The 26,428-nt window shown below is 41.0% G+C and overlaps 3 protein-coding genes across 3 annotated transcripts; all 3 read right to left on the bottom strand.

Annotated features, from left to right (window-relative positions):
* Nucleotides 1-944: 944 nt before the first annotated feature.
* LOC113158472 (galactose-specific lectin nattectin-like) lies at nt 945-2,376 on the bottom strand. The gene is made up of 6 exons (XM_026354393.1): nt 2,311-2,376; nt 2,195-2,216; nt 1,948-2,024; nt 1,582-1,716; nt 1,383-1,491; nt 945-1,098 (listed from the first exon to the last, which is right to left on the bottom strand). The coding sequence occupies exons 1-6, from the start codon at nt 2,374-2,376 to the stop codon at nt 1,028-1,030; spliced, it is 480 nt and encodes a 159-aa protein (XP_026210178.1). The 3' UTR covers nt 945-1,027.
* A 6,614-nt stretch (nt 2,377-8,990) lies between these two features.
* On the bottom strand, nt 8,991-13,499 carry LOC113159396 (galactose-specific lectin nattectin-like). Its single transcript, XM_026356057.1, has 7 exons — nt 13,474-13,499; nt 10,538-10,603; nt 10,422-10,443; nt 10,175-10,251; nt 9,809-9,943; nt 9,610-9,718; nt 8,991-9,258 (listed from the first exon to the last, which is right to left on the bottom strand). Exons 2-7 carry the CDS (start codon nt 10,601-10,603, stop codon nt 9,188-9,190), a joined length of 480 nt encoding a protein of 159 aa, XP_026211842.1. The 5' UTR covers nt 13,474-13,499; the 3' UTR covers nt 8,991-9,187.
* Nucleotides 13,500-18,841: 5,342 nt separating this feature from the next.
* On the bottom strand, nt 18,842-26,428 carry LOC113158282. The gene is made up of 11 exons (XM_026354067.1): nt 26,129-26,428; nt 25,457-25,664; nt 25,187-25,385; nt 24,940-25,108; nt 24,676-24,772; nt 21,454-21,495; nt 20,702-20,770; nt 20,399-20,526; nt 19,952-20,081; nt 19,599-19,669; nt 18,842-19,431 (listed from the first exon to the last, which is right to left on the bottom strand). Exons 2-11 carry the CDS (start codon nt 25,659-25,661, stop codon nt 19,210-19,212), a joined length of 1,332 nt encoding a protein of 443 aa, XP_026209852.1. The 5' UTR covers nt 25,662-25,664; nt 26,129-26,428; the 3' UTR covers nt 18,842-19,209.

Here is a 26,428-nt window from a genome sequence, read left to right as displayed (position 1 = left end):
CTGGAAGTAAGTGTTGACTACAGCCATTTCCATCCTCTTAGCAAAGTCCACCACCATCTGTCCTTCCAGATTCCTTTCCTTCACACCAAACCTGCCCATCACCTCCTCATCACCTCTGTTGCCTCACCAACATGCCCATTGAAGTCTGCTCCAACAACAACTCTCTCTCCTCTGGGGATACTCTCTATGACCTCATCCAACTCACTCCAGAATCTCTCCTTCTCTTCTAACTCACAGCCAACCTGTGGCGCATACCCACTGACTACATTCACCATCACCCCTTCAATTTCTAGCTTTAGGCTCATCACCCTGTCTGAGACTCTTTTCACCTCTAGAACACTGTTTACGAACTCCCCCTTCAGGATCACTCCTACCCCGTTTCTCTTCCTATCCACACCATGGTAGAACAGTTTGTATCCTCCTCCGATACTACATGCCTTGCTGCCCTTCCACCTTGTCTCCTGCACACACAGAACATCTACCTTTCTTCTCTCCATCATGTCTGCCAGCTCTCTGCCTTTCCCTGTCATCGTGCCAACGTTAAGAGTCCCTATTCTCAAACCTATGTCCCTGCCTTTTCCCTTCTCTCTCTGACCACGAACCCTTCTGCCTCCCCTCTTTCTTCGACCAACAGTAGTCAAATTTCCACTGACACCCTGTAGGTTAACAGCATCGGTGGCGGTCGTTGTTAACCCGGGCCTCGACCGATCTGGTATGAAAGTGTTGTGGATGATTCGCTTGGTTTTTTGACAATTTTTACGCCGGATGCCCTTCCTGACGCAACCCTCTCTATTTATCCAGGCTTGGGACCGGCACAGAAGTAACTGGCTTGCAACCCCTGTGGCTAGATTTTGTAGATCATGTGAACTAAGAATAAAATGTCTTATACTCTGACAGATAATTCGGTGTCATTTGCATGTACATTTATTTAGATGGATAAAATTCAAATCAACAGATCTTCCAGCAGCGATGTCATCGAGGCTTGACGTCCTGTTGGAGGTGGAGGTTTGGTGTCCTCAGGGCGGTTTTAATGAGGATGTTTGACACAAACAAAGGGCTTCTTCAGATCACAGATTGAATCATTGACATAATCTCGTCCTGTAGTCAGTGAATAGAAAGAAACAATACAAGCATCAAAGAGTGAAGTACAGAGAAGCCTTGATATCACTGTGTAACCCAGTGTTCATGTAACGCATCATGATTCATGTTGTTTTCAACATCTTAAAACATTAAAAGCTAATCACACTGTTTATGTTTGACATTGGAAACAGCTGATAACACATTGACAACCATTAAGATGATTCTTCTTATTCTTACTGTGACACCTGCCAGCCTCCTTACACTTCTCTATAAATTTACATCTTAATATAATACGTTTGTACCTCCAAGGTTAATCTCTATACAGTTTTCAGCTCTTCCACCATTTGGCTCCCCTGGGCCCCAGTTAATGAAGGCAAACCTTGGACCACCAATCCACAGCCACGCACCCTCCTGAAGGAAAGTGTTGAAGGGTCAGGGTCAGTCTAGTGAACGAAATACTGCAGAAACCAAACACGAATATGAACCTGAACAAACACTCACGTTTGGTCCATCAGTGCCTCCAACCCAAGTTTCCGGATATGTGTTGGTGGCTCTGAAAATCACCTGTCTGATGAAGTGGTACGTTGCAGGACTTTCGAGTGCAGCCAGATGTCCACCGACGCTGATGCAGAAACGCTGATGATGAAGACACAGAGCAGAGTAGAATTTAGACGTAGACTTATGATGGAAAAGAAACAGAGACAGAATGTGCACATGTACGTAGACACAAGTGTGTCAACACTAGAAGAGGATCTCACAAAATCCAGTTTAACTAGCTGAGACTCAGCTGTTTCCTTAAGTCTAATCATTGTCATATGAGGGTTTCTTCAGCTGAACATCATCAGCACAGTGTGGGAGTTAAAGTACCTCAGCCTCAGACCAGGTCAGCGGATTGTTGAAGAACTGGAAGGATTTACCCCCAAACTGAGACCAACCTGGATGAGCTGGAGAACAGATATCACACTGATCAGTGAGGTCATCACATACAAACAGTACAAATGCTAATCACACGCTCAGATTTAACTCTGGAAAAACCACATCCTACTGATGGTGGTCCTACAGAGCCAGCTGCTGCAGCTGAGCCTTCACCCCCATTAATGTCAGAAGCACCAACCATGTCTAATGATGCAGTTTGCCTGTGGATGTAAAGAACACCAGAGGTTTTTAGTAAATAATATAATATAATAAAATAATATTGAGAGTTGTTCCACTCTTACAAACAGTACTTACATCTGCTCCGAACCACAGTCCACTGGTCAAACACAGGACCACAATGAAATGAAGACCTGGTGCCATCTGTGGAGAAGAGGATGAGACAAGATGGATTTACCTGGTTCATCTGTGTTAACGCGCTGACAGTAGAATTCACTTTAATACATGAGATCAAGGAACCCAGTGAACTGCAGATTGAACACGTTTAAGTTCAAGTCAGGACTGAATGAATTCAGTCAAAGAAATCTACTGAATAGAATCAAATAAATCTACTGAACAGAATGAAGAGTAGAGGAAGAGTCTTTTCAAACCTTGTACAGATGAGGTTGCTCTTGCAGCAGCAGGTAGCAGGATGTCTTGGAGAGGTAAACCCCGTCTTTATATACTTTTACTGGCTGCTGCAGGTCAGTAGGCTGCGTGTCAGCCACTGATCACAGTTATTCTGCAGTTTTTCTAAGAAATATTGAATTACATACTGACACCACCTTAAGTAAATGTTAAAGCTAAGGTGCAGAACCAACCAGTCATGCATGATGAAGATGTTTTTTTTATTAGTAAGTGGATACTTACTGTTTGAATGCTGTTCATAGACTTCAGCTCAGCATTCAACACCATTATTCCCCAGCAGCTGATTGGGAAGCTGAGCCGACTGGGTCTGACAACCTCCCTCTGAAACTGGATCCTGGACTTCCTGACTGGGAGACCCCAGTCAGTCCGGATCGGGAACAGCATCTCCAGCACCACCATGCTGAGCACTGGGGCCCCTCAGGGCTGTGTGAGCACTGGGGCCGACTGTGTAGCGATGAAGAGGAACGACGAGTCAGCATACAGAGAGGAGGTACATCAGCTCTCAGCCTGATCCAAGGTCAACAACCTGTCTCTGAACGTTGGGAAAACTAAAGAGATGGTTGTTGACTTTAGAAGAGCACAGAGTGGCCACTCTCCACTGATCATCGATGGAGCGTCAGTGGAGATCGTCAAGAGCACCAAATTTCTTGGTGTTCATCTGGAGGAGAACCTCACCTGGTCGCTCAACACCCGCTCCATCAGCAAAAAGGCTCAGCAGCGTCTCAACTTCCTGAGGAAGCTGAGGAAAGCCCATCTGCCGCCCCCCCATCCTGACTACATTTTACAGGGGACCACTACACACTGCATCCGCAAAGCTACCTGCATTGTGGACGACCCCACCCACCCCTCACACCCAATCTTCACACTTCTGCCATCAGGGAAGAGGTTCCGGAGCATTCGGGCCCTCACAACCAGACTGTTGAACAGTTTCTTCCCTCAAACCATCAGGCTCCTCAACACACACACAACAAACTGAACTGAGCACACACACACACACACACACACACACTCACTGGATTTGATTCTGCCTATTTACAGAAGTTTACTTGTCTCTATTTTGCACAAATCATTTCAACTTACTGTTCTCACATCATTTCCACCATCGTTTTTACAGTACCTCAGATGTAAATTGTACATTTCAGCTACTGGTCACTGCAGTTTTTGTGTCTCGTGTTCTGTTTTGACTTTAGACGTCTGTCTGCACTTTTTCTTTGGGTTCTTACACTGTTTGCACTAGGTTGCACAGGATGCACTTTATGTGTTTTGCTAGGACAACTTAGCAGTCCTCAGCTCCATGTTTGTCTTGTTACTGTCTTATGTAGAGCCATGGTTCTGGAGAAACGTTGCCTCATTTCACTATGTACTGCTGCAGCTATATGTGGTTGGAATGACAATAAAACTTCTTGACTTGACGTGACTGCAATCACATCAGTACAGCATCAGAGTTTGATCCGAACTGACTAAAGTGTGTATTTCTAAAACTGTTTACATTGCTTGTGATGGAAAACGCTGTTTCCTCCTGCCTTCTTGGCTGCAGTAGTTATAGTTGGTTCAGAACTCAGTACTGATTAGCAGCACAGAGCAACACATCCTGTGGCTGGACCCAAAATGTGTCACAGAGAGATACACAGACAAATATTTTACTATTAGTATTGTTATCTGATTCCTAATAGTTTAACTTGGAACACACACACAAAGAATATATCTCAAGTTCCCTCTCTAACAACAACCTGTTACGTGTTTCTGGTAATGCAATCATCACAAAATAAAGCAAGATGTTGAAATGGTGTACTTCCTGCTTCTCATTGTGAAGGTCTGCAGGGGAAACACACAGTGGTGTGGCAGCTCACAGTACTTTGCTAATTATTCTAAACTATTTACAGATCATCCAATGGTTACCTGTTGTCCCTGGTGGTCAAAGCTGTTGACTTTTACTACATCTTCTCAGTCACAGTCATAGTCTTTGATATGTGTCAGATACAGTACATAATTCAATTCAATTACATTTTATTTGTACAGTGCTTTTTACAATAAACATAGTCACAAAGCAGCTTTACAACCAAAGAACAGAACATGAACAGTGAATGTGTATGAATCAAATAAATATATGATTCATATATATAAATAATCAGATTCAATAAATCTGATTATTTATATAAATATAAATAATCAGATTGTCCCTGATGAGCAAGCTGAGGGCGACGGTGGCAAGAAAAACTCCCTGAGAAGGCAACAGGAAGAAACCTTGAGAGGAACCAGACTCAACAGGGAACCCATCCTCATATGGGTGATTACATGCTGTGTAGGCAGCAGGCAGTCCAGTATAACAGTTAGTGTCTTTAAGTTAATAGAATCTAGCCACAGGGGTTGCAAGCCAGTGACTTCTGTGCCGGTCCCAAGCCCAGATGTATAGAGAGGGTTGTGTCAGGAGGTTAATCCATAAAACCCTAACAACCATGCCATAAGACTTTCATACTGGATCGGTCGAGGCCCGGGTTAACAACAAGCGCCACCGATGCTGTTAACCTACAGTGTGCCGGTGGAAATTTGACTACTGTTGGTCGAAGAAGGGTTCGTGGTAAGAGAGTGAAGAGGAGAGGCATGAACATAATCCACAGGGTTAATCTGATCATGCCAGCAAATGAACTGAAGTTGCAGGGCTTTCAAACCACAGAGAACAGTGACATCAGGTGGTGCACTGCAAGTATATCATCTGCTTCAACCAGCCTCCTTGTCCTTGTTATACCTCAATGTGTACATAATGAAAAGGGTAAAACAAAACCACTTGTGATCATTTATGTGAGTGTTCCAGTGTTGTGTTATATTGTGAATAGTAAGTATAAGTGAGAGGGTGCTGTGCTTGAAATGACTGCATGGGATACTGAGCATGAGCATAAATGGTGATGGAGCTTATAATCTTTACTATACTTCTAAACTCTGGTTCGACCAAACAATGCATTAGACACTGCGGATGTCATCCTTCATGTGATCAGTGCCATTTGGCACACTCCCCGGAACATTTGTGAACAACTCTGCTTCACAAAGGTAAAACAAGTACCGAACTGTCCGTGTCAAACAGGCCATCCCTAGAAGAAGGAAGGAAGGAAACACAGACATGAGGGCTCCCTGGGATGTAGAGCAACCGAACCCTTCACCATCAACAAACCTGAGTGATAAGTGAGAGTTGGGAAGACAGCATCTAAACATACCAGTTCACCATAATGCTCTACGTCCATGAGTCCTTCCCAATATCTATTTACTAAAAAGCTTTAACTAAATAAATAGGTTTTCAGCCTAGACTTCAACACAGAGACTGTGTCTGAGTCCTGAACGCTATTTGGAAGGCTATTCCATAACTTTGGGGCTTTGTAAGAAAAGGCTCTGCCCCCAGCTGTAGTTTTCATGATACACCAAGTTGAACAGCTAGACAGTAAGTCCAGTAGTTACAGTAGTCCAACCTAGAGGTGATGAAAGCATGAACTAATTTTTCTGTATCGTTTACTGACAAAAAATTCCTTTTTGTGTTTTTGTTTTTTCATCTGAGAACAACAGCGGACTTTTGAACGCAACACACATTTTTCCAACTCAGGTACGTTAAAATGACTAATATTCAACTTTTTCAGTGTGTGGAGTGCAGGATGTTCAGACAGTCTTCCTCTGTCCTTAGCAACCATTTTTATATGTTTATATATATATATATAAATGTTTGTTTTTTGTTCTCACATCTCTTGAAACAGAATCTCTTCTTTAACAGCACTTTGCTTTGACGTTTTTCTCGTCGACTTAAATTTTGTTTTTTTGCCTTGTTCCTCACTTGTGAGTCGCTTTGGATAAAAGCATCTGATAAATGACTAAATGTAAAAGTATATGTGACAGGTGTGTGTTAGTTAGCACTTTAGGGGCTCATGCGGCAGTGATCAGGTGTATCACGGGAACCAGGGCACCGGACATTGAAGGTAATCTTAGGGCCTTAGGACAGCATAGCTTTTCAAAGATAGTGGTACATGCTGGAGCTAACGATATACGCCTTCGTCAGTCTGAGGTTACCAAGAATAACTTTAAAGAGGGGTTTAAATTAGCAAAGGCAATGTCCGAAGTTGTAATCTGATCTGGCCCCCTCCCAATGAGAGAGCTGGATGTCCAGGTGGTGCTCCGACAATACTGTGGGCTTCATAGATAATTGGAGTACCTTTGAGGGTGAAGCTGGCCTGTTAGGGCGGGATGGTGTCCATCCCATCAAAGTAAATTGGTAGTATTTCAGATAGCTTGGAAGGAGAGCATCCTGAACCATAAAAAACCTCTTTGTGCAGCTAGATCAACGTATCTCTCCACTCTTATAGAAAAAAACAAAAATAACCCTAGATTTTTATTTAATACAGTAGCAGAATTAACTAGAGAGAAGACCACTGCAGATATCTCTACAGCGTTGTGCAGTAGTGAGGACTTCATGAACGTTTTCACTAACAAAATTGTAAATATAAGTTATAAAATTCAAGCTATAAAACCAGACAATTTAGTTGACGCAGATGATAAACTAACCACAGCAGATCAGTATCTGGTGCTTGTTGAACTCCAGCATGGCTGCGCTTTGTTCATTATTTTCATGAATTTTTACACGTAGTCAGGGGCCGGAGGAGTCCAGTGTGGGGACAACAGCATTTCATCCCTGCTTTTTGCAGATGATGTTGTCCTGTTGGGTTCATCAGACCAGGACCTTCAGCATGTACTGGAAGAGTGTGAAGCGGCTGCAGCCATATTTCTCAACCAGGAAAAGGTGGCCTGCTCGCTCCATGTTGGAGCACAGATCCTGCATCAAGTGAAGGGGTTTAAATGACTTGTTCACGAGTGCGGGAACATCATATTGACAGACGGATCGGTCACGATTGCATCTTCCTTGCTGCTTGTCTTTCCCCCATGCCCTTATTTTGATAACTTCCTGTTTCCGCCTCCCAGCCTGATTATCCTTACTCACCTGATTGGCCGCCCCTGGTTTCCCCCAGACTACATTTACAGAGCTGCTCATCTTCTTCTCCTGCCAGAAAGTCTGACCTCAATCTCTGAGTACTTACTATCCAGTGTTTCCCTTGAACTGCCATTTTGTTGTTTCAGACTCTGCCTGCCCAGGACCCTGTCTCCCACCTGATCCACTTGTATTGTGAGTTCTAAAGCTCTCCTTCATTCCCCTTGCTCACAGTACTGATCCTGAGCCCGTCACTGCCTGCTTCCCCTCACTGGACCAGCCAGACCTGACCCTGCTTCCTGTCTATTCCTCTGGTTCTGTGAGTGTTTTCCTCTGATCTGTTTCCCCCTCGTTGTTCCCTTAGGGTCAGGGTTACCCTTAACCCTCGCTCACATTTAGTTTTCCCATGCCATGAGTAAGAAACATCTGCAGTATTTCTCTTTTTCAAATTAATTTCAGTTATCATAGAATTTATCTTATGTGTCTTGTCTTCATTTTCATATTCGCCAAACCCCTTGGTTAAAGTCAACAAAGTTAGAGGCAGAGATCCAGACAGGGGGGCATGGTGGTGTACCGGTTGTCACCGTCACCTCACAGCAAGAAAGACCCCAGTTCGAATCTAGTATGAGTTCAAATCCATGAGTCGGCCGGGTGTCCTTTGTCATAGGTTCTCTGAGGGTACTCCAGGTTACTACCATCATGTTGGGTTAATTAGTAATTAGAAATTGTGCTTGGTCATTATCATTTTTCTTTATGTCATCCCTGCCATGGACTGACAACCTGTCCAGTGTGTACGCCGCCTTCTCGGTTGAGAAAATGTAATTAAGAAAATGGATGTTGGATACAGGTAGACATAGGTATGCCCATGTATGTAAGCATGCATACTAAAATTTTAGTACCTAGTTAATATTACACAATTTCTAAACTAAAAGTTGTTGTTTTTTTCATTTTTGAAAAAATCATGGTTTTCTGCATTAATTTGTCATAAGTTGTGATCTGATCTTCACCTAAGTCAAAAGTATTAGGTCCCAGAAGTAAAGTTGGGCAGCAACAAAAATAATAAAATCGATATTCATCTATGCGATATTAAATAGTTGGGCTTGTGAGATGGACTTTCCAGGCTGCACTCTGTATTTTACCCAATGACAGCTGATTAGTTAGAGCAGCCCTGCATCCCTTAATAGAAAAAGGTTGTTCAGCTAATGGATGCTATTGTGTTGTTGTTACCTGCTGAATTGCTTCTAGAAGAATTAATAAAGTAGTTTAACTTTAATTGATGGGAATATAGACATTATGTGAAGATACTGCAGAGAATAAAATCTGTCAGAGACTGTACATTATCTATTTGAATGTTACAGACTATAAATAAAATATACAAAGACGTGAACGATTGCTCAACATGCAAAGATGTTTATTGATATAAGACAGAACTGAAATTCCAGAATGAGGGAGTTCAGTGAAATCAGTGAAAGGAACAAGAATTAAAATCTGATTTGTCGACAGATCTTCAAGCAGTGACGTCATCGAGGCTTGACATCCTGGTGGAAGTGACATCATCAGTGGAGGTTTGGTGACCTCGGGTTGGTTTTAATGGTGGCGTCTGACACAAACAAAGGGTCTCCTCAGGTTACAGTCTGCGTCATTGACATAATCTAGTCCTGTAGAAACAATAGAAGTGTTTTCATCTGTCGTCAGTAAATTAACACCTTACCTGATCTAACAATTTGAAAAAAGAGAGTAAAGCCATTTGGTTTTGTCACAAACTGAATATTTATGAGCAGTATGTACAGAGAAGCCTTGATATCACTGTGTAACCCAATGTTCATGTAACGCATTTTTTTTAACATCATGAAACATTAAAAGCTAATCACACTATTTATGTTTGACATTGGAAACAGCTGATAACACATTGACAACCATTAAGATGATTCTTCTTATTCTTACTGTGACACCTGCCAGCCTCCTTACACTTCTCTATAAATTTACATCTTAATATAATACGTTTGTACCTCTAAGGTTAATCTCTATACAGTTTTCAGCTCTTCCACCATTTGGCTCCCCTGGGCCCCAGTTAATGAAGGCAAACCTTGGACCACCAATCCACAGCCACGCACCCTCCTGAAGGAAAGTGTTGAAGGGTCAGGGTCAGTCTAGTGAATGAACTACTGCAGCAACCAAACATGAATATGAACCTGAACAAACACTCACGTTTGGTCCATCAGTGCCTCCAACCCAAGTTGTAGGGTTTGCGTTTGTTGCTCTGAAAATCACCTGTCTGATGAAGTGGTACGTTGCAGGACTTTCGAGTGCAGCCAGATGTCCACCGACGCTGATGCAGAAACGCTGATGATGAAGACACAGAGCAGAGTAGAATTTAGACGTAGACTTATGATGGAAAAGAAACAGAGACAGAATGTGCACATGTACGTAGACACAAGTGTGTCAACACTAGAAGAGGATCTCACAAAATCCAGTTTAACTAGCTGAGACTCAGCTGTTTCCTTAAGTCTAATCATTGTCATATGAGGGTTTCTTCAGCTGAACATCATCAGCACAGTGTGGGAGTTAAAGTACCTCAGCCTCAGACCAGGTCAGCGGATTGTTGAAGAACTGGAAGGATTTACCCCCAAACTGAGGCCAACTTGGATGAGCTGGAGAACAGATATCACACTGATCAGTGAGGTCATCACATACAAACAGTACAAATGCTAATCACACGCTCAGATTTAACTCTGGAAAAACCACATCCTACTGATGGTGGTCCTACAGAGCCAGCTGCTGCAGCTGAGCCTTCACCCCCATTAATGTCAGAAGCACCAACCATGTCTAATGATGCAGTTTGCCTGTGGATGTAAAGAACACCAGAGGTTTTTAGTAAATAATATAATATAATAAAATAATATTGAGAGTTGTTCCACTCTTACAAACAGTACTTACATCTGCTCCGAACCACAGTCCACTGGTCAAACATAGGACCACAATGAAATGAAGACCTGATGCCATCTGTGGAGAGAAGAGTGAGACAAATGAACCCCGTCACTGTTCAGATGGATTTAAATGGTTCATCTGTGTTAACGAGGTGACAGTAGAATTCACTTTAATTCATGAGACCAAGGAACCCAGTGAACTGCAGATTTAACAGGTGGACACTGTTTCTGTTACGAACTCCAACGTTCCACTGAAATCTACTGAATAGAATGAAAAGAAATCTACTGAATAGAATCAAAGAAATCGACTAAATAGAATCAAAGAAATCGACTGAATAGAATTTAAAAAATCTACTGAATAGAATTAAAGAAATCTACTGAATAGAATCAAAGAAATCTACTGAATAGAATTTAAAAAATCTACTGAATAGAATCAAAGAAATCTACTGAATAGAATGAAAAGGAATCTACTGAATAGAATCAAAGAAATCTACTGAATAGAATCAAAGAAATCTACTGAATAGAATGAAAAGAAATCTACTGCATAGAATGAAAAGAAATCTACTGAATAGAATGAAAGAAATCTACTGAATAGAATTAAGGAAATCTACTGAATAGAATTAAGGAAATCTACTGAATAGAATCAAAGAAATCGATTGAATAGAATGAAAAGAAATCTACTGAATAGAATTAAAGAAATCTACTGAATAGAATCAAAGAAATCTACTGAATAGAATCAAAGAAATCGATTGAATAGAATGAAAAGAAATCTACTGAATAGAATTAAAGAAATCTACTGAATAGAATCAAAGAAATCTACTGAATAGAATCAAAGAAATCTACTAAATAGAATCAAAGAAATCTACTAAATAGAATCAAAGAAATCTACTGAATAGAATGAAAAGAAATCTACTGAATAGAATGAAAGAAATCTACTGAATAGAATTAAGGAAATCTACTGAATAGAATCAAAGAAATCGACTGAATAGAATGAAAAGAAATCTACTGAATAGAATTAAAGAAATCTACTGAATAGAATCAAAGAAATCTACTGAATAGAATCAAAGAAATCTACTGAATAGAATGAAAAGAAATCTACTGAATAGAATTAAAGAAATCTATTGAATAGAATCAAAGAAATCTACTGAATAGAATCAAAGAAATCTACTGAATAGAATTTAAAAAATCTACTGAATAGAATTAAAGAAATCTACTGAATAGAATCAAAGAAATCTATTGAATAGAATCAAAGAAATCTACTAAATAGAATCAAAGAAATCTACTGAATAGAATCAAAGAAATCTACTGAATAGAATGAAAAGAAATCTACTGAATAGAATGAAAGAAATCTACTGAATAGAATTAAAGAAATCTACTGAATAGAATGAAAAGAAATCTACTGAATAGAATTAAAGAAATCTACTGAATAGAATCAAAGAAATCTACTGAATAGAATGAAAAGAAATCTACTGAATAGAATTAAAGAAATCTACTGAATAGAATCAAAGAAATCTACTGAATAGAATCAAAGAAATCTACTGAATAGAATCAAAGAAATCTACTGAATAGAATCAAAGAAATCTACTAAATAGAATCAAAGAAATCTACTGCATAGAATGAAAAGAAATCTACTGAATAGAATGAAAGAAATCTACTGAATAGAATTAAGGAAATCTACTGAATAGAATTAAGGAAATCTACTGAATAGAATCAAAGAAATCGACTGAATAGAATGAAAAGAAATCTACTGAATAGAATTAAAGAAATCTACTGAATAGAATCAAAGAAATCTACTGAATAGAATTAAAGAAATCTACTGAATAGAATCAAAGAAATCTACTAAATAGAATCAAAGAAATCTACTAAATAGAATCAAAGAAATCTACTGAATAGAATGAAAAGAAATCTACTGAATAGAATGAAAGAAATCTACTGAATAGAATTAAGGAAATCTACTGAATAGAATCAAAGAAATCGACTGAATAGAATGAAAAGAAATCTACTGAATAGAATTAAAGAAATCTACTGAATAGAATCAAAGAAATCTACTGAATAGAATCAAAGAAATCTACTGAATAGAATCAAAGAAATCTACTGAATAGAATGAAAAGAAATCTACTGAATAGAATTAAAGAAATCTATTGAATAGAATCAAAGAAATCTACTGAATAGAATCAAAGAAATCTACTGAATAGAATTTAAAAAATCTACTGAATAGAATGAAAGAAATCTACTGAATAGAATCAAAGAAATCTACTGAATAGAATCAAAGAAATCTACTAAATAGAATCAAAGAAATCTACTAAATAGAATCAAAGAAATCTACTGAATAGAATTAAAGAAATCTACTGAATAGAATGAAAGAAATCTACTGAATAGAATTAAAGAAATCTACTGAATAGAATGAAAAGAAATCTACTGAATAGAATTAAAGAAATCTACTGAATAGAATCAAAGAAATCTACTGAATAGAATGAAAAGAAATCTACTGAATAGAATGAAAGAAATCTACTGAATAGAATCAAAGAAATCTACTGAATAGAATGAAAAGAAATCTACTGAATAGAATTAAAGAAATCTACTGAATAGAATCAAAGAAATCTACTGAATAGAATGAAAAGAAATCTACTGAATAGAATTAAAGAAATCTACTGAATAGAATCAAAGAAATCTACTGAATAGAATTAAAGAAATCTACTGAATAGAATTAAAGAAATCTACTGAATAGAATGAAAAGAAATCTACTGAATAGAATTAAAGAAATCTACTGAATAGAATCAAAGAAATCTACTGAATAGAATGAAAAGAAATCTACTGAATAGAATTAAAGAAATCTACTGAATAGAATCAAAGAAATCTACTGAATAGAATCAAAGAAATCTACTGAATAGAATGAAAAGAAATCTACTGAACAGAATGAAGAGTAGAGGAAGAGTCTTTTCAAACCTTGGTCAGATGAGGTTGCTCTTGCAGCAGCAGGTAGCAGGATGTGTTGGAGAGGTAAACCCCGTCTTTATATACCTTTACTGGCTGCTGCAGGTCAGTAGGCTGCGTGTCAGCCACTGATCACAGTTATTCTGCAGTTTTTCTAAGAAATATTGAATTACATACTGACACCACCTTAAGTAAATGTTAAAGCTAAGGTGCAGAACCAACCAGTCGTGCATGATGAAGATTTTTTTTATTAGTAAGTGGATACTGCAGTTTTAAAAACACATCAGTACAGCATCAGAGTTTGATCCGAACTAACTAAAGTGTGTATTTCGACTAACTGTAGATAACACTGAGTGTGTGAATAAAGAGGAACCATTAAACAGCTGTGACTGTCAGTGAGATTCTACCCATCTGTTATTTTACCTGTGCCACTTTAAAGTCTGTGATGTGATGTTATTCAGACCCTCTGAGTATCGTGCTTTAAACCCTCACAGCATCAAGTGAAGTCTGACTTTGGATGTGATTTACTTACATTTACTAAAACTGATCAATATTAATACATGTATGGAATAAACCACATTGTTCTACTGCTGTCAGCAGAAATTCAGTGTCACTTCATAAAACACACTGCCCATGAATGGAACACTTCATCATCACAGCTCCTCTTCCAAATGTACATTAGCAAAGATTTTCAACTTGAATAATTTGTTCATCAAGATGTGTGTGATTAAAGTTACAGTTCATAACACACTGGCAGTAACCACTCACTCATTGAACCTGTATGTGAATGAAAACAGACCACACCATGTTGTTTGTCACATTTCTCTTCAGGAGGCCACAGAATAGGTTATGGACGACAGACGGGCTCGTTTGAAAGGACGAGTGCACTTTAGAAGATGAAGAGGAGAAGAGAGACCCTCAGCCGACTGAGCAGCCAAAGACCTGCACAGAAAGACCCAGAGCCAGGATGTCTGCTGTCAGGGGGACTAATGTGAACAGGGGGACACTGAGCGCTCCTCTGGTTCAAAACATGAGTTACTGATGCAATAAAGATGAAACCAGGACCAGAAAATCCTTGTGCATTGCTCTAATTAAGAGAGTCAAGAGCTCTCTTAATTTTATTTATATATGTATGTGTGTGTGTATATATATACACACACACACACATATATATATGTGTGTATATATATGTGTGTGTGTGTGTGTGTATGTATATATATATATATATATATATATATATATATATATATATATACATGCTTTGTATAAATACACTGTAGGAGTAGTATTACATTTACTTGTATTGTGTATTTGATCTCCACCCTTCTTGGAACATTTGACTCCTAATTGTTTAACTTGGAACACACAGAGAAAATATCTCTAAAGACGAGCTGTTACCTGATTCTGGTGACGTGATCGTCACAAAATAAAACAAGATGTTCAAGTGGTGTTTTTCCTGCTTCTCATTATGAAGGTCAGCTGTGGTGGCAGCTCACAGTACTACTACTACTACTACTACTGCCACATACTGGACCTTCATGTGACATATTTAATGCCAACCATGCACTGGTCTAAGCCCAGATACTCAGGTAGTGGTTTGAACGTTAGCTGCATGTTTACCAACCGCTCCTCTCTCATTTTAACCTGTTTGAATTTATCTGTTAAATTTATTCTAAACTTTTGATCCACGACTTCGCTGAGCTCTTGACTCTGTACGGATCCTTCTCAAAATATTTCATAGAACACTGTCTGTCTAATATTGCAGTACTTTACTCAGGGTGTGTGTATTGGGACACAGAAGGTGCTACGTTCAGTTTCCCTCATTATATTTAGGTGTAAAAACGAAATAAATCAAATTAAAGCAGAAATTCGGAACTTTCGTTTCACGTTATTAGAGCAGTCAACATTAAGTCAAGTATCTGGTCCCATTGGTTCATTTTAAATTTCCTGGTCCCAGAATGTCCGGGACAGTAGATTTTCAAATTAATATGTGATTTATCCAGACATCATTAAAATACAAACTGCGAACCTGTGTTAGTGACTGTCTCTAGGGAATTATTTTGTGTCCAGCTAAATTTCACCCACAGAAAATATGTTCACTCTGCATTTTGTTGTTCATTTGTTGAATGGGGCAGACAGACAGTGTGTGAAATAGATTGTTGAGAATAAAATAAAATACACATCTAAGATATAAAGAAATTCTATTTTAATTAATATAAAAGTGGGAAGGATTACTCAACATGGTCTTCATGAATGTTCAACGATTGAGGACAGATTCCAGGGCGAGAGATTAAAGTGAAATCAGTGAAATGAAAAAGAATAAAAATCGGATGTGTCGACAGATCTTCCAGCAGTGATGTCATCGAGGCTTGACGTCCTAGTGGAAGTGACATCATCAGTGGAGGTTTGGTGACCTCGGGTCAGTTTTAATGGTGGTGTCTGACACAAACAAAGCGTCTGTTCAGGTTACAGTTCTGTAGAAACAATCAAATCATTTATTAGTTTACCTCTTGAGACATGAGCTCTAATTTGATATTCTTTTTTTTTTTTTTTCTCTTTGCTATTTGGGCTCATTGGAACCTGATAAGTATAAAATCTAAGCATCATCTTTTCACAAACAGTTTCAGGAAGACATCATATGCTCAAAATAACAAATTATAACACATTCAGAACATTTAGCATTAAAAACTAGCCATGCTATTTGTGAAAAGCTGTGTAACAGATCACCGTTCGTACCTCGGAGGTTTATCTCCATACAGTTTTCTCCTCTTCCCCCGTTGGGCCCTCCAGGGCCCCAGTGACTGAAGAAAAACCTCCCGTCGCTCTCACCACCAACCCACAGCCACACACCCTCCTGGAGGAAACGGTCTGTGGGTCAATTGACTATTTTTTCTAGCATTTCATTTCCCAGCTGAAAGATGAAAACTACACATCGTAACTTCTATAGTGTGTTAAGGCTGAATCTTCAGTGTCTTTCAGGTCTCAGTGATATTAAACAGCAACACCAGCTTGTGTAAATGTTAAAATGTTCTTTAAACAATATTGAAAATATCTTTAAAATAATTCAGATTATTTTAGATTATGTTAGAGCAGCAGCACACAACACGGTGAAGGAAGTTTTCTTTCTTAGTCACTTGATACTTGAGGTGATCAGACTGCTGTGAAAACACACTAATACAACTGTGTCTTTACTGTTTCAGTAACTGTGTGACCGACACACACACTGACTTTGACGACATTTTATCAAATACAGTTCATATGAAGCTGAAGTTCAGAGGGAGGTCATGCTCAGCAGCACCGAGCTTTAATGCACAGAAGACACAGGTTAGCTCCACCGCTCAACTGATTCTTTATAGTTTAACTTTAGCACCCAGAGGAAGTAGATAAATGTTCCCACCTGAAACCTGTTCAGGTAATATGATCACCTGGTGACTTAGGAGTACAAAAAACATTTAGAGATCAAGTAACAGAAACACAGCAGATCAACAGACAGGCTGTGTCAGCAGGTAAAAAATGTTGATAAGAGATCACACGAATACTGACGTCACCTGTAATTAAACTTCACCTGAGACTACTCCTGGTCTGTCGCCTGTGTCCCGACACTTTACAAGTGATGAGGATGGTTTTAATACAACAGCCTTGACAGAGATGAGGCTCTAATTACAGTTCTGAAGTTTACATGTTTGGTAGCTGGAGCCAAAAGGTGGAGAGGTTTCATGTCATGGTGGGGAAACGTTTGGTTTAAGTCACACTTCATGTAACCCAATCATCTCCCATCACTAAGGTACACGAAGATCTGAAACCTGTAAAACACACTGATGTTGATCTTCCAGTCTTGTTGAGCCTCTGTAGAGTTACGAACAGCAAGTCTGTGGATTTTATGAATTGTTGGACATCTGGAAGTTGAGTCCTGGAAACTGGACTTCCTTATGTTACCTTGAAACATTTCTCTACTCATCAAGTAGCTTCTTCAGTCTGAAGATAGTTGTTAGAGACACAACTTTATCCTCCAGGTTGATTTCACTCCACCCCTGGACTGAATAGGCTCGTTAGGTGAAACAATGGATGGGGGGGATATGAAGGATGTAATAGTCACACCTCTGCCCACCCCCTCTTAACACCTAAAATGGGCCGTTAAGTGTGTCCAACCTGGTGCAGGTGTGAACTGGTTCTGGCCTTTTTCGGGATAGATGAAAGGGCAGCATGATAAATAGGAGACATGTTGTGTCCAAGTCCTCCACCTCTGTTTAGAGAGAGGGTGTTGATTTGCATATGCAAAGCTTCCATCACCCCTCTCTCAAACCACTTGTCCTCTTTGTCCAATATTTGAACGTTACTGTCCTTGAACAAGTGTCCTTGGTCCTGAAGATGAAGGTCCTGAGGTGTTACTCCTCCTGTGTAGCAGCTGTTTAGTTTCTCCAATGTACGGTTCAGAGCATTCTTCACCGCACTGGACCTCATACACTATACATACACTCCGCTCGTTTTGTGTTTTGGAGTCTGTTGTGTTTTCTGAAAATCTTTTTCAGCTTCTCTGAAACCCCAGCCATGTAAGGTATGACCAGGTTTTTGCGTAGGACCTGGAACTCCAACTGTTCCCTTGTTCTTTTCCTGGAACAGGATGCTGCCATGTTGAAGGCCCACTTGGGGTCCACAGGTCTTGAGAGCTGTCTTCAGAGGAAATGACTCTATAATTTCTAAGACTTGAGGTGGGAAACTCCATCCTCACAAATCCAGCAGACAGAGTCTGTCCTATGCACCTGTGCCACAGTCTGGGCTGGAGCTGAACCAAGCAGGACAAGAACAGACTGCAGCAAACAGGTCGACCTTTAGGTCCAGGAAACAGGCAAAGGCCACAGTCACAGACCCGTCTCACCATGGATCTAACCTCTCAGGTGTCTCTTTCACAGGACATTCCTAACTGACTGTATCTGTTGCTACACTGCAGCTGCTCATACTGGACATGTACTGGTACAAATACAGGAACAATGCTTCACTACACCCACACACAAGGAACCGTGTTGGGACACACTTTACATTTTAAAGGATGTTTCTCTTTTACAGATTTTGAGATGATTTGATGTAATCGAGGATTCGACTTCTCTGTAGGATTAATACAGCTCTTTGAACCTGCTGTATTAGGGATGTGCTCAACTGATACACGACTGGATTTCTCTACAGACCACTAGATGGAGTCAACAGCACATTACAGATTGAGTGTAGACCAAAGAGGATAAATAGAGAAAACTGATAATATAGTAAAGTGACTGTAAGATGTTTTGGATCCTTTCTGAAGAATCATTTGGATCATTTCTAAGCAGGTGAGATTTAATTGGAAAGTATTTTATAGTTAACACCATCAGGCCGAACACGGCTCAGATCAGGAGAGAAATATTAAACTGTAGCAGCCAGAGATGAAAACCCGTCTGTAGGTATTACTTTAATCACTTTAGAAAAAGATTAAAATCATAGATCTAACATTAACGTGTTCAGTAGCTGTAAAACACACAGAAACACAGAGAAAACAAAGACCACTGTTAACGGCCTTTGACATTTACATCCTGTCATTTGGCCGATAGTTTTTATAGATGAGGTAAAAAAGCAGCAAAGACACTGAGTCAGAGAGACGACGTTCAAAGTGCCAAGAACCCACTGCAGACATCTGTTAGCAAGACCTGAAACAAACACACACACACTGTATTTATTAGTTCTGAATAAAAGACCAGCCGATGACACCAGGTCACGTCATCAGTCTGTTGTTGGCTGCATCAGACTGAGCCCCCGTACGACCAGACTCAGGACCTCCAGCAGAATTTCTGCTGGGAGCTCTGGACTGTCCCACTGGTCGCTCAGCATCTGATTGGTGGAACAGAGGAGCTCGGCCGTCCAGCGCAGCTCCCCGTCCTCCTGCAGGGGAGGGGGCAGCGACTCTGGGAGTTTGGTGTCACCGTCCTCCATCAGACCGTCCACCTGCAGACACAGAGACAGAGCTCTGAATTTAGATTAATCCACAGTTAGTGTGGTGGTGAAGGAGCATTTCACCCAGTGCTGGTTAAAGCTAACAGAGTTCCGTTCATAAAGTCTATGCTGATGGTTTTCAGGTAGATCATGTTCTGCAGGGGAAGAAATGCACCAACCAGCTGGTTGAGGACTCTCAGGGTGTCAGGACAGCAGGAGGTCAGACGTACTGGTACACCGTCTGGTAGAGCTGCACAGGGACAGAAAGAGTCTCATGAAGAGCAAACACACATTAAACACACATTAAACACATGTACAGTCAGTGCAGACTGTATGTTATTATCTATAGATGCAATAAAAGTGCAAATAAATTAAGGAAACAGGCTCAAAAACATGATTCAAGTGAAAAATGGACTTAAGGCAAAGATTCCCTTCACTTTCAGTCTGAATGTCAAAGCTCACAGTCAAACATCAACTGTTTAATGCTGATATCTGAATTCTCAGTTTCCTGTGAGGAGCTGAGCTGACTCACTGTCCATGGCACCGACCAGCAGCTGAACGGCATCTTTCAGAGCTGTGGAGGCGGTGGAGACGTCAAGAAGGTCCATGAATGAAGAGACAGGCTGAGACTGTGGACGCTCGTACGCTCTGCACTGGTCCAACTGAGAGGTGAAGAGAAGGAGGTGTTGGAAACAGGGAGGAAGTTCACGTGCTGCGGTTCTGTCTTCCCACTCTGGGCTGGCTCAGTGGGTGAGACTAAACACCGTCACAGCTCCAACAATGTTAGGTTGAGGAAAAAGATCATTTAATTTGTGTTCTAGTGTTCCAGTCAGAGAACAAAGCTCATAAAGACACAATGAGACGTTTAGGAAAACTGTGTGGTCCTGAGACTGCCTTCAGGAACCCGTCCAATTAAATTCACGGTTCCTTCAGAAACCCTAGGACCACGCCGACCGTTCACTGATGAACATTTTCTTACTGTTCGCTCCAGCAGCACAAGGTCGTCTCCGTCCTTCAGAAGCTCACGAAGCGTTTTCAGCAGATTGCTCCGGGTCGACTCAGAAAGATCTGCCAGCGGCTGCAATAGAGCGATTTTATTCTGGACACCTGCAGGAAATGGACAAAAGCAATGAGTCATCGTTGGACACTCGTTAGAGCTGTGTTGTTTGATCTGTGAGGGTGAGAAACAGTTTTAGTCTGGATGCTCTCTGCTGGACACTGTGGTGAACAGCTGGGTTTCTTCAGACTCTGTCTGTGTCACATGAGGGAAAGACTCACGTACCTTCTTTCACCTGTTGCAGGCTGTAGGTCGCGTTGTCATCAGATGACGCGTCGCTGCTGATTAACATATCTGGGGATAAAAAGGTTCACGTCACGACTGTCAGGGACAGGAGGGGGCGCTGGTTTCCACCTGTGCACTCTCATTAACAGCCAGTGACTGATTCCACTGATCAATGATCACGGTGGGCGACCAGTGAAGGTTTGGATGACATTTACATTTACATTTACATTTATCAGACGCTTATATCCAAAGTGACTTACAAGTGAGGAACAAGACAAACAAAATCTAAGTCAAGAAGAAGCAACATCAAAACAAAGTGCTGTTAAAAAAACTGTTTCTGTTTCAAAAGATGTGACAAGAAGAGAGTAGAAAGGTTTTTTTGTGCAAAGGAAGATGATGAAGAGTTCTGTTTTCAGCAGAAAAATATAAAATATATAAAGTAAATATTAAAGTGAGGTGGCTGAGCGTGCAGAGTTTGGCAGCTCATTCCACCATCATGGGATCACTGCACTTACAACGGTAGGCCGTGAGGAGGTCAGGACCTCTACTAGGCCACCGCTGGGATTTAAACCCCAGTCTCCCACATGGGAGGTTGTGACCTCAGATGCTCTAAGAGAGAGGAAACTGTCCTGGTACACGGCCTTAAAAAGGATTGAACCAGACCAGACAGCACCGGGTTCTGATCCCGAACCAGCCCAGTGTGTCCGTTACTTTAGAACTGGTGAAGACGAGCAGAGGAACACTGCACATACCTAATGTACTGCGATGAGGAACCCACGGTTCACAGGAGATCTCTACAGGAGAACCAAGAAAACGAAATTAGTACACACATAGTTAGTACACACACAGTTAGTACACACACACACAGTTAGTACACACACAGTTAGTACACACACAGTTAGTACACACACACACAGTTAGTACACACACAGTTAGTACACACACAGTTAGTACACACACAGTTAGTACACACACAGTTAGTAAACACACAGTTAGTACACACACAGTTAGTACACACACAGTTAGTACACACACACACAATTGGTACACACACACAGTTAGTACACACACAGTTGGTACACACATAGTTAGTACACACACACACACACACAGTTAGTACACACACACACACACACAGTTGGTACACACATAGTTAGTACACACACAGTTAGTACACACACAGTTAGTACACACACACACAGTTAGTACACACACAGTTAGTACACACACACAGTTAGTACACACACAGAGTTAGTACACACACAGTTGGTACACACACAGTTAGTACACACACAGTTAGTACACACACAGTTGGTACACACACACAGTTAGTACACACACAGAGTTAGTACACACACAGTTGGTACACACACAGTTGGTACACACACAGTTAGTACACACACAGTTGGTACACACACAGTTGGTACACACACAGTTAGTACACACACACAGTTGGTACACACACAGTTGGTACACACACAGTTAGTACACACACAGTTAGTACACACACAGTTGGTACACACACAGTTGGTACACACACAGTTGGTACACACACACACAGTTAGTACACACACAGTTAGTAAACACACAGTTAGTACACACACAGTTAGTACACACACAGTTGGTACACACACAGTTAGTACACACACACACAGTTGGTACACACAGAGAGTTGGTACACACACACAGTTAGTACACACACAGTCAGTACACACACAGTTAGTAAACACACAGTTAGTAAACACACAGTTGGTACACACACACAGTTGGTACGCACACAGTTGGTACACACACACAGTTGGTAAACACACAGTTGGTACACACACACACACACAGTTAGTAAACACACAGTTAGTACACACACAGTTAGTACACACACACACACAGTTAGTAAACACACAGTTAGTACACACCCAGTTAGTATACACACACAGTTAGTACACACACAGTTAGTACACACACAGTTAGTACACACACAGTTAGTACACACACAGTTAGTAAACACACAGTTAGTACACACACAGTTAGTACACACACACAGTTAGTACACACACACACAGGTGGTACACACATAGTTAGTACACATACAGTTAGTACACACAGTTAGTACACACACAGTTGGTACACACACACACAGTTAGTACACACACAGTTGGTACACACACAGTTGGTACACACACACACAGTTAGTAAACACACAGTTAGTACACACAGAGTTGGTACACACACAGTTAGTACACACACAGTTGGTACACACACAGTTGGTAAACACACACAGTTGGTACACACACACACACACAGTTAGTAAACACACAGTTAGTACACACACAGTTAGTAAACACACAGTTAGTACACACACACACACACACAGTTAGTAAACACACAGTTAGTACACACACACACACACAGTTAGTACACACACACACACACACACACAGTTAGTAAACACACAGTTAGTACACACACAGTTGGTACACACACACACAGTTAGTAAACACACAGTTAGTACACACACAGTTGGTACACACACACACACACAGTTGGTACACACACAGTTAGTAAACACACAGTTGGTACACACACAGTTAGTAAACACACACTTAGTACACACACAGTTGGTACACACACAGTTGGTACACACACACAGTTAGTAAACACACAGTTAGTACACACACAGTTAGTACACACACACACACACACACACAGTTGGTACACACACAGTTAGTAAACACACAGTTAGTACACACACAGTTGGTACACACACACACACAGTTAGTAAACACACAGTTAGTACACACACACACAGTTAGTACACACACACAGTACACACACAGTTGGTACACACGCAGTTAGTACACACACACAGTTAGTACACACACAGTTAGTACACACACAGTTGGTACACACACAGTTAGTAAACACACAGTTAGTACACACACAGTTGGTACACACACAGTTAGTAAACACACAGTTAGTACACACACAGTTGGTACACACACACAGTTAGTACACACACACAGTTGGTAAACACACAGTTAGTACACACTCACACACACAGTTAGTACACACACAGTTAGTACACACTCACACACACAGTTAGTACACACACAGTTAGTACACACTCACACACACAGTTAGTACACACACAGTTGGTACACACACACATTTAGTAAACACACAGTTAGTACACACACACACAGTTGGTACACTCACACAGTTAGTAAACACACAGTTAGCACACACACACACACACACACACACAGTTAGTATACACACAGTTAGTACACACACACACACACACACACAGTTAGTACACACACAGTTAGTACACACACACACAGTTAGTACACACACACACACACAGTTGGTACACACACAGTTAGCACACACACACACACACACACACACACAGTTAGTACACACACAGTTAGTACACACACACACACACACACACACACACAGTTAGTACACACACAGTTAGTACACACACAGTTGGTACACACACAGTTAGCACACACACACACACACACACACACACACACAGTTAGTACACACACAGTTAGTACACACACACACACACACACACACACAGTTAGTACACACACAGTTAGTACACACACAGTTAGTACACACACAGTTAGTACACATACACAGTTAGTACACACACACAGTTGGTACACACATATTTAGTACACACACAGTTAGTACACACACAGTTAGTACACACACACACACACACAGTTAGTACACACACACACACACACACACACACACACACACACACACACACACACACACACACACACACACACACACACAGTCTCATACACACACTCTCACACACACACACACACACACACACACACACACACACACACACACACACACAGTCTCACACACACACTCTCACACACACACACACACACACACACTGTCTCACACACACACTCTCACACACACACACACACACTCACTCAGCGTCTCCTCCTCCAGTCCCGTGATCTCCATCAGTCCATAAGCGAACGTGGACCTCTCGGGGACGGTGAAGCTCGTCTCCTCCTTCCTGTTTCCCTGATCGATGAAACACAGCAGCTCTTCACGGATTCTCACACTTATGAAGTTTAAACATTTTTCTCGTAGTTTAGCTCCTGATAACGTTTCAAAGTAAGAACTACAGAAATCTGAGGAACAACGAGGATGAAGTAGAACGGTGGATTTTCTCTCTGACAGACGCTCACCTTGACAACCAGGTGCAGCATCTTCTGACAAGACGCTGAGATGGATCCGTCCCTCTTGGTTTTCCTTATCAGTTTGACGGGGCCCGTGTTGTAGACCGTCTGGTGAACGAACATCAGTTTGTCTCTGTCCCTCAGTCGCAGCATTTCCACCTTGTCCTTGCTGATTTTCCTTTGGAAGCCAACAGGCAGCACACAGTGAGCCTCTGCTGAGACTCCAACATTTTCCTGAGAACAAACAGAAGCATACCTGCCGCTGAAGCGGGTCCTCACGGTCCTGATGTTCACTTTCTTTGTCACCATGCTGACAGGAGACGCCACTCCATCCACGGTGTCTGCGTTTGCACTCACTTCAGCTTTGCCCACTTCACCATCTCCTCCCAGATTCCCGCCCCCACTGGTCTCCACGTTGGTGGTGAAATCCTTCACCAGCACCTCCTCTTCAAAACCTTTTGGGGAGCGGGGCGTTAGCATGTAATACTTTAACATGTAGTGTGTGCGTGTTTGTCAGGTCACACACCTGGGGAGAAGTCGCTCTCGTGCTCGTCCATCAGCTCGGGCAGTGAGTACTCCATGGTCTTATACTTGGGAACGGACCAGAATCTTCCTTCGGTGACTCTGACCAGAGTCAGCAAATCCATCCTGTGATTTAAATTAGAGTTGGAGATGAGGTCTCCGTGTGCTCCCACTTGTTTTATCACCGCTTTGGCCTCAGCTGCAAACATCCCCTGAGGACACACAGTTTTCAGGTTATTGTACTTTAATTTTTACTTCACATTCCTTTGAGAATGATTTCACATGTTGGATTTGCCTAAATCTTCAATCAGCAAACAAAGGAGGTGCGACTGCAGGTGACAGACGTCACCTGTACAGTCTGCAGAGTATCAGAAACGACCCAGATCCTGTAATAATCCTGTAATACAACAATTTTTAAAATACAAATCCACCTTTTAGACCTGCACACAGCCCTTTGGGTTTTTAACTGTTAGATAACAACCAGCAATATTTGACCTGCTCTCCTGCTCATGTCTTTCTTCCTACATATTGTCTTCATTCATTTCTTTACGTCCTTGTTTAATGTCTTTCTGTGGAGAGGACCAGATTCACATTTCTCTGCTGGTGATATTTGACCCATATAACTGTGAATATTACTGTGTGACGTGTGAACAGAAATGAATTGGAAACGTCTCACCTCACAGTTACTGCTGCTGCTAGAATGAAGTTGGAGTCGTCGTGTTGAGATCAGCCTGAACTGGAGTTCTTCTTCTTCTCTGCAGCCTTTTATAAACAGCAGCCAAACACTTACGTGAAGCCTAAGTGTAATTAGCTGGAAAACTGTTTCCTGCTCCAGCCCCTATGACTGTAACTGAGCCAAATACTACAGAAAACCATGAGTTAACCAACCGGACAGGTCCCAGTGTAGGACGACAAAACGCCAGATGTGGACATTTCACTGATCCTGAGGACAGATGTGTAGGGACAAAGTCTTTTT

Source organism: Anabas testudineus, chromosome 12 (genome assembly GCF_900324465.2).
Source record: "Anabas testudineus chromosome 12, fAnaTes1.2, whole genome shotgun sequence".
In the NCBI taxonomy this organism is placed as follows: Eukaryota; Metazoa; Chordata; class Actinopteri; order Anabantiformes; family Anabantidae; genus Anabas; species Anabas testudineus.
The sequence above is the reverse complement of the archived record's forward strand: the minus strand, read 5'-3'. Positions and strand labels throughout refer to the sequence as shown.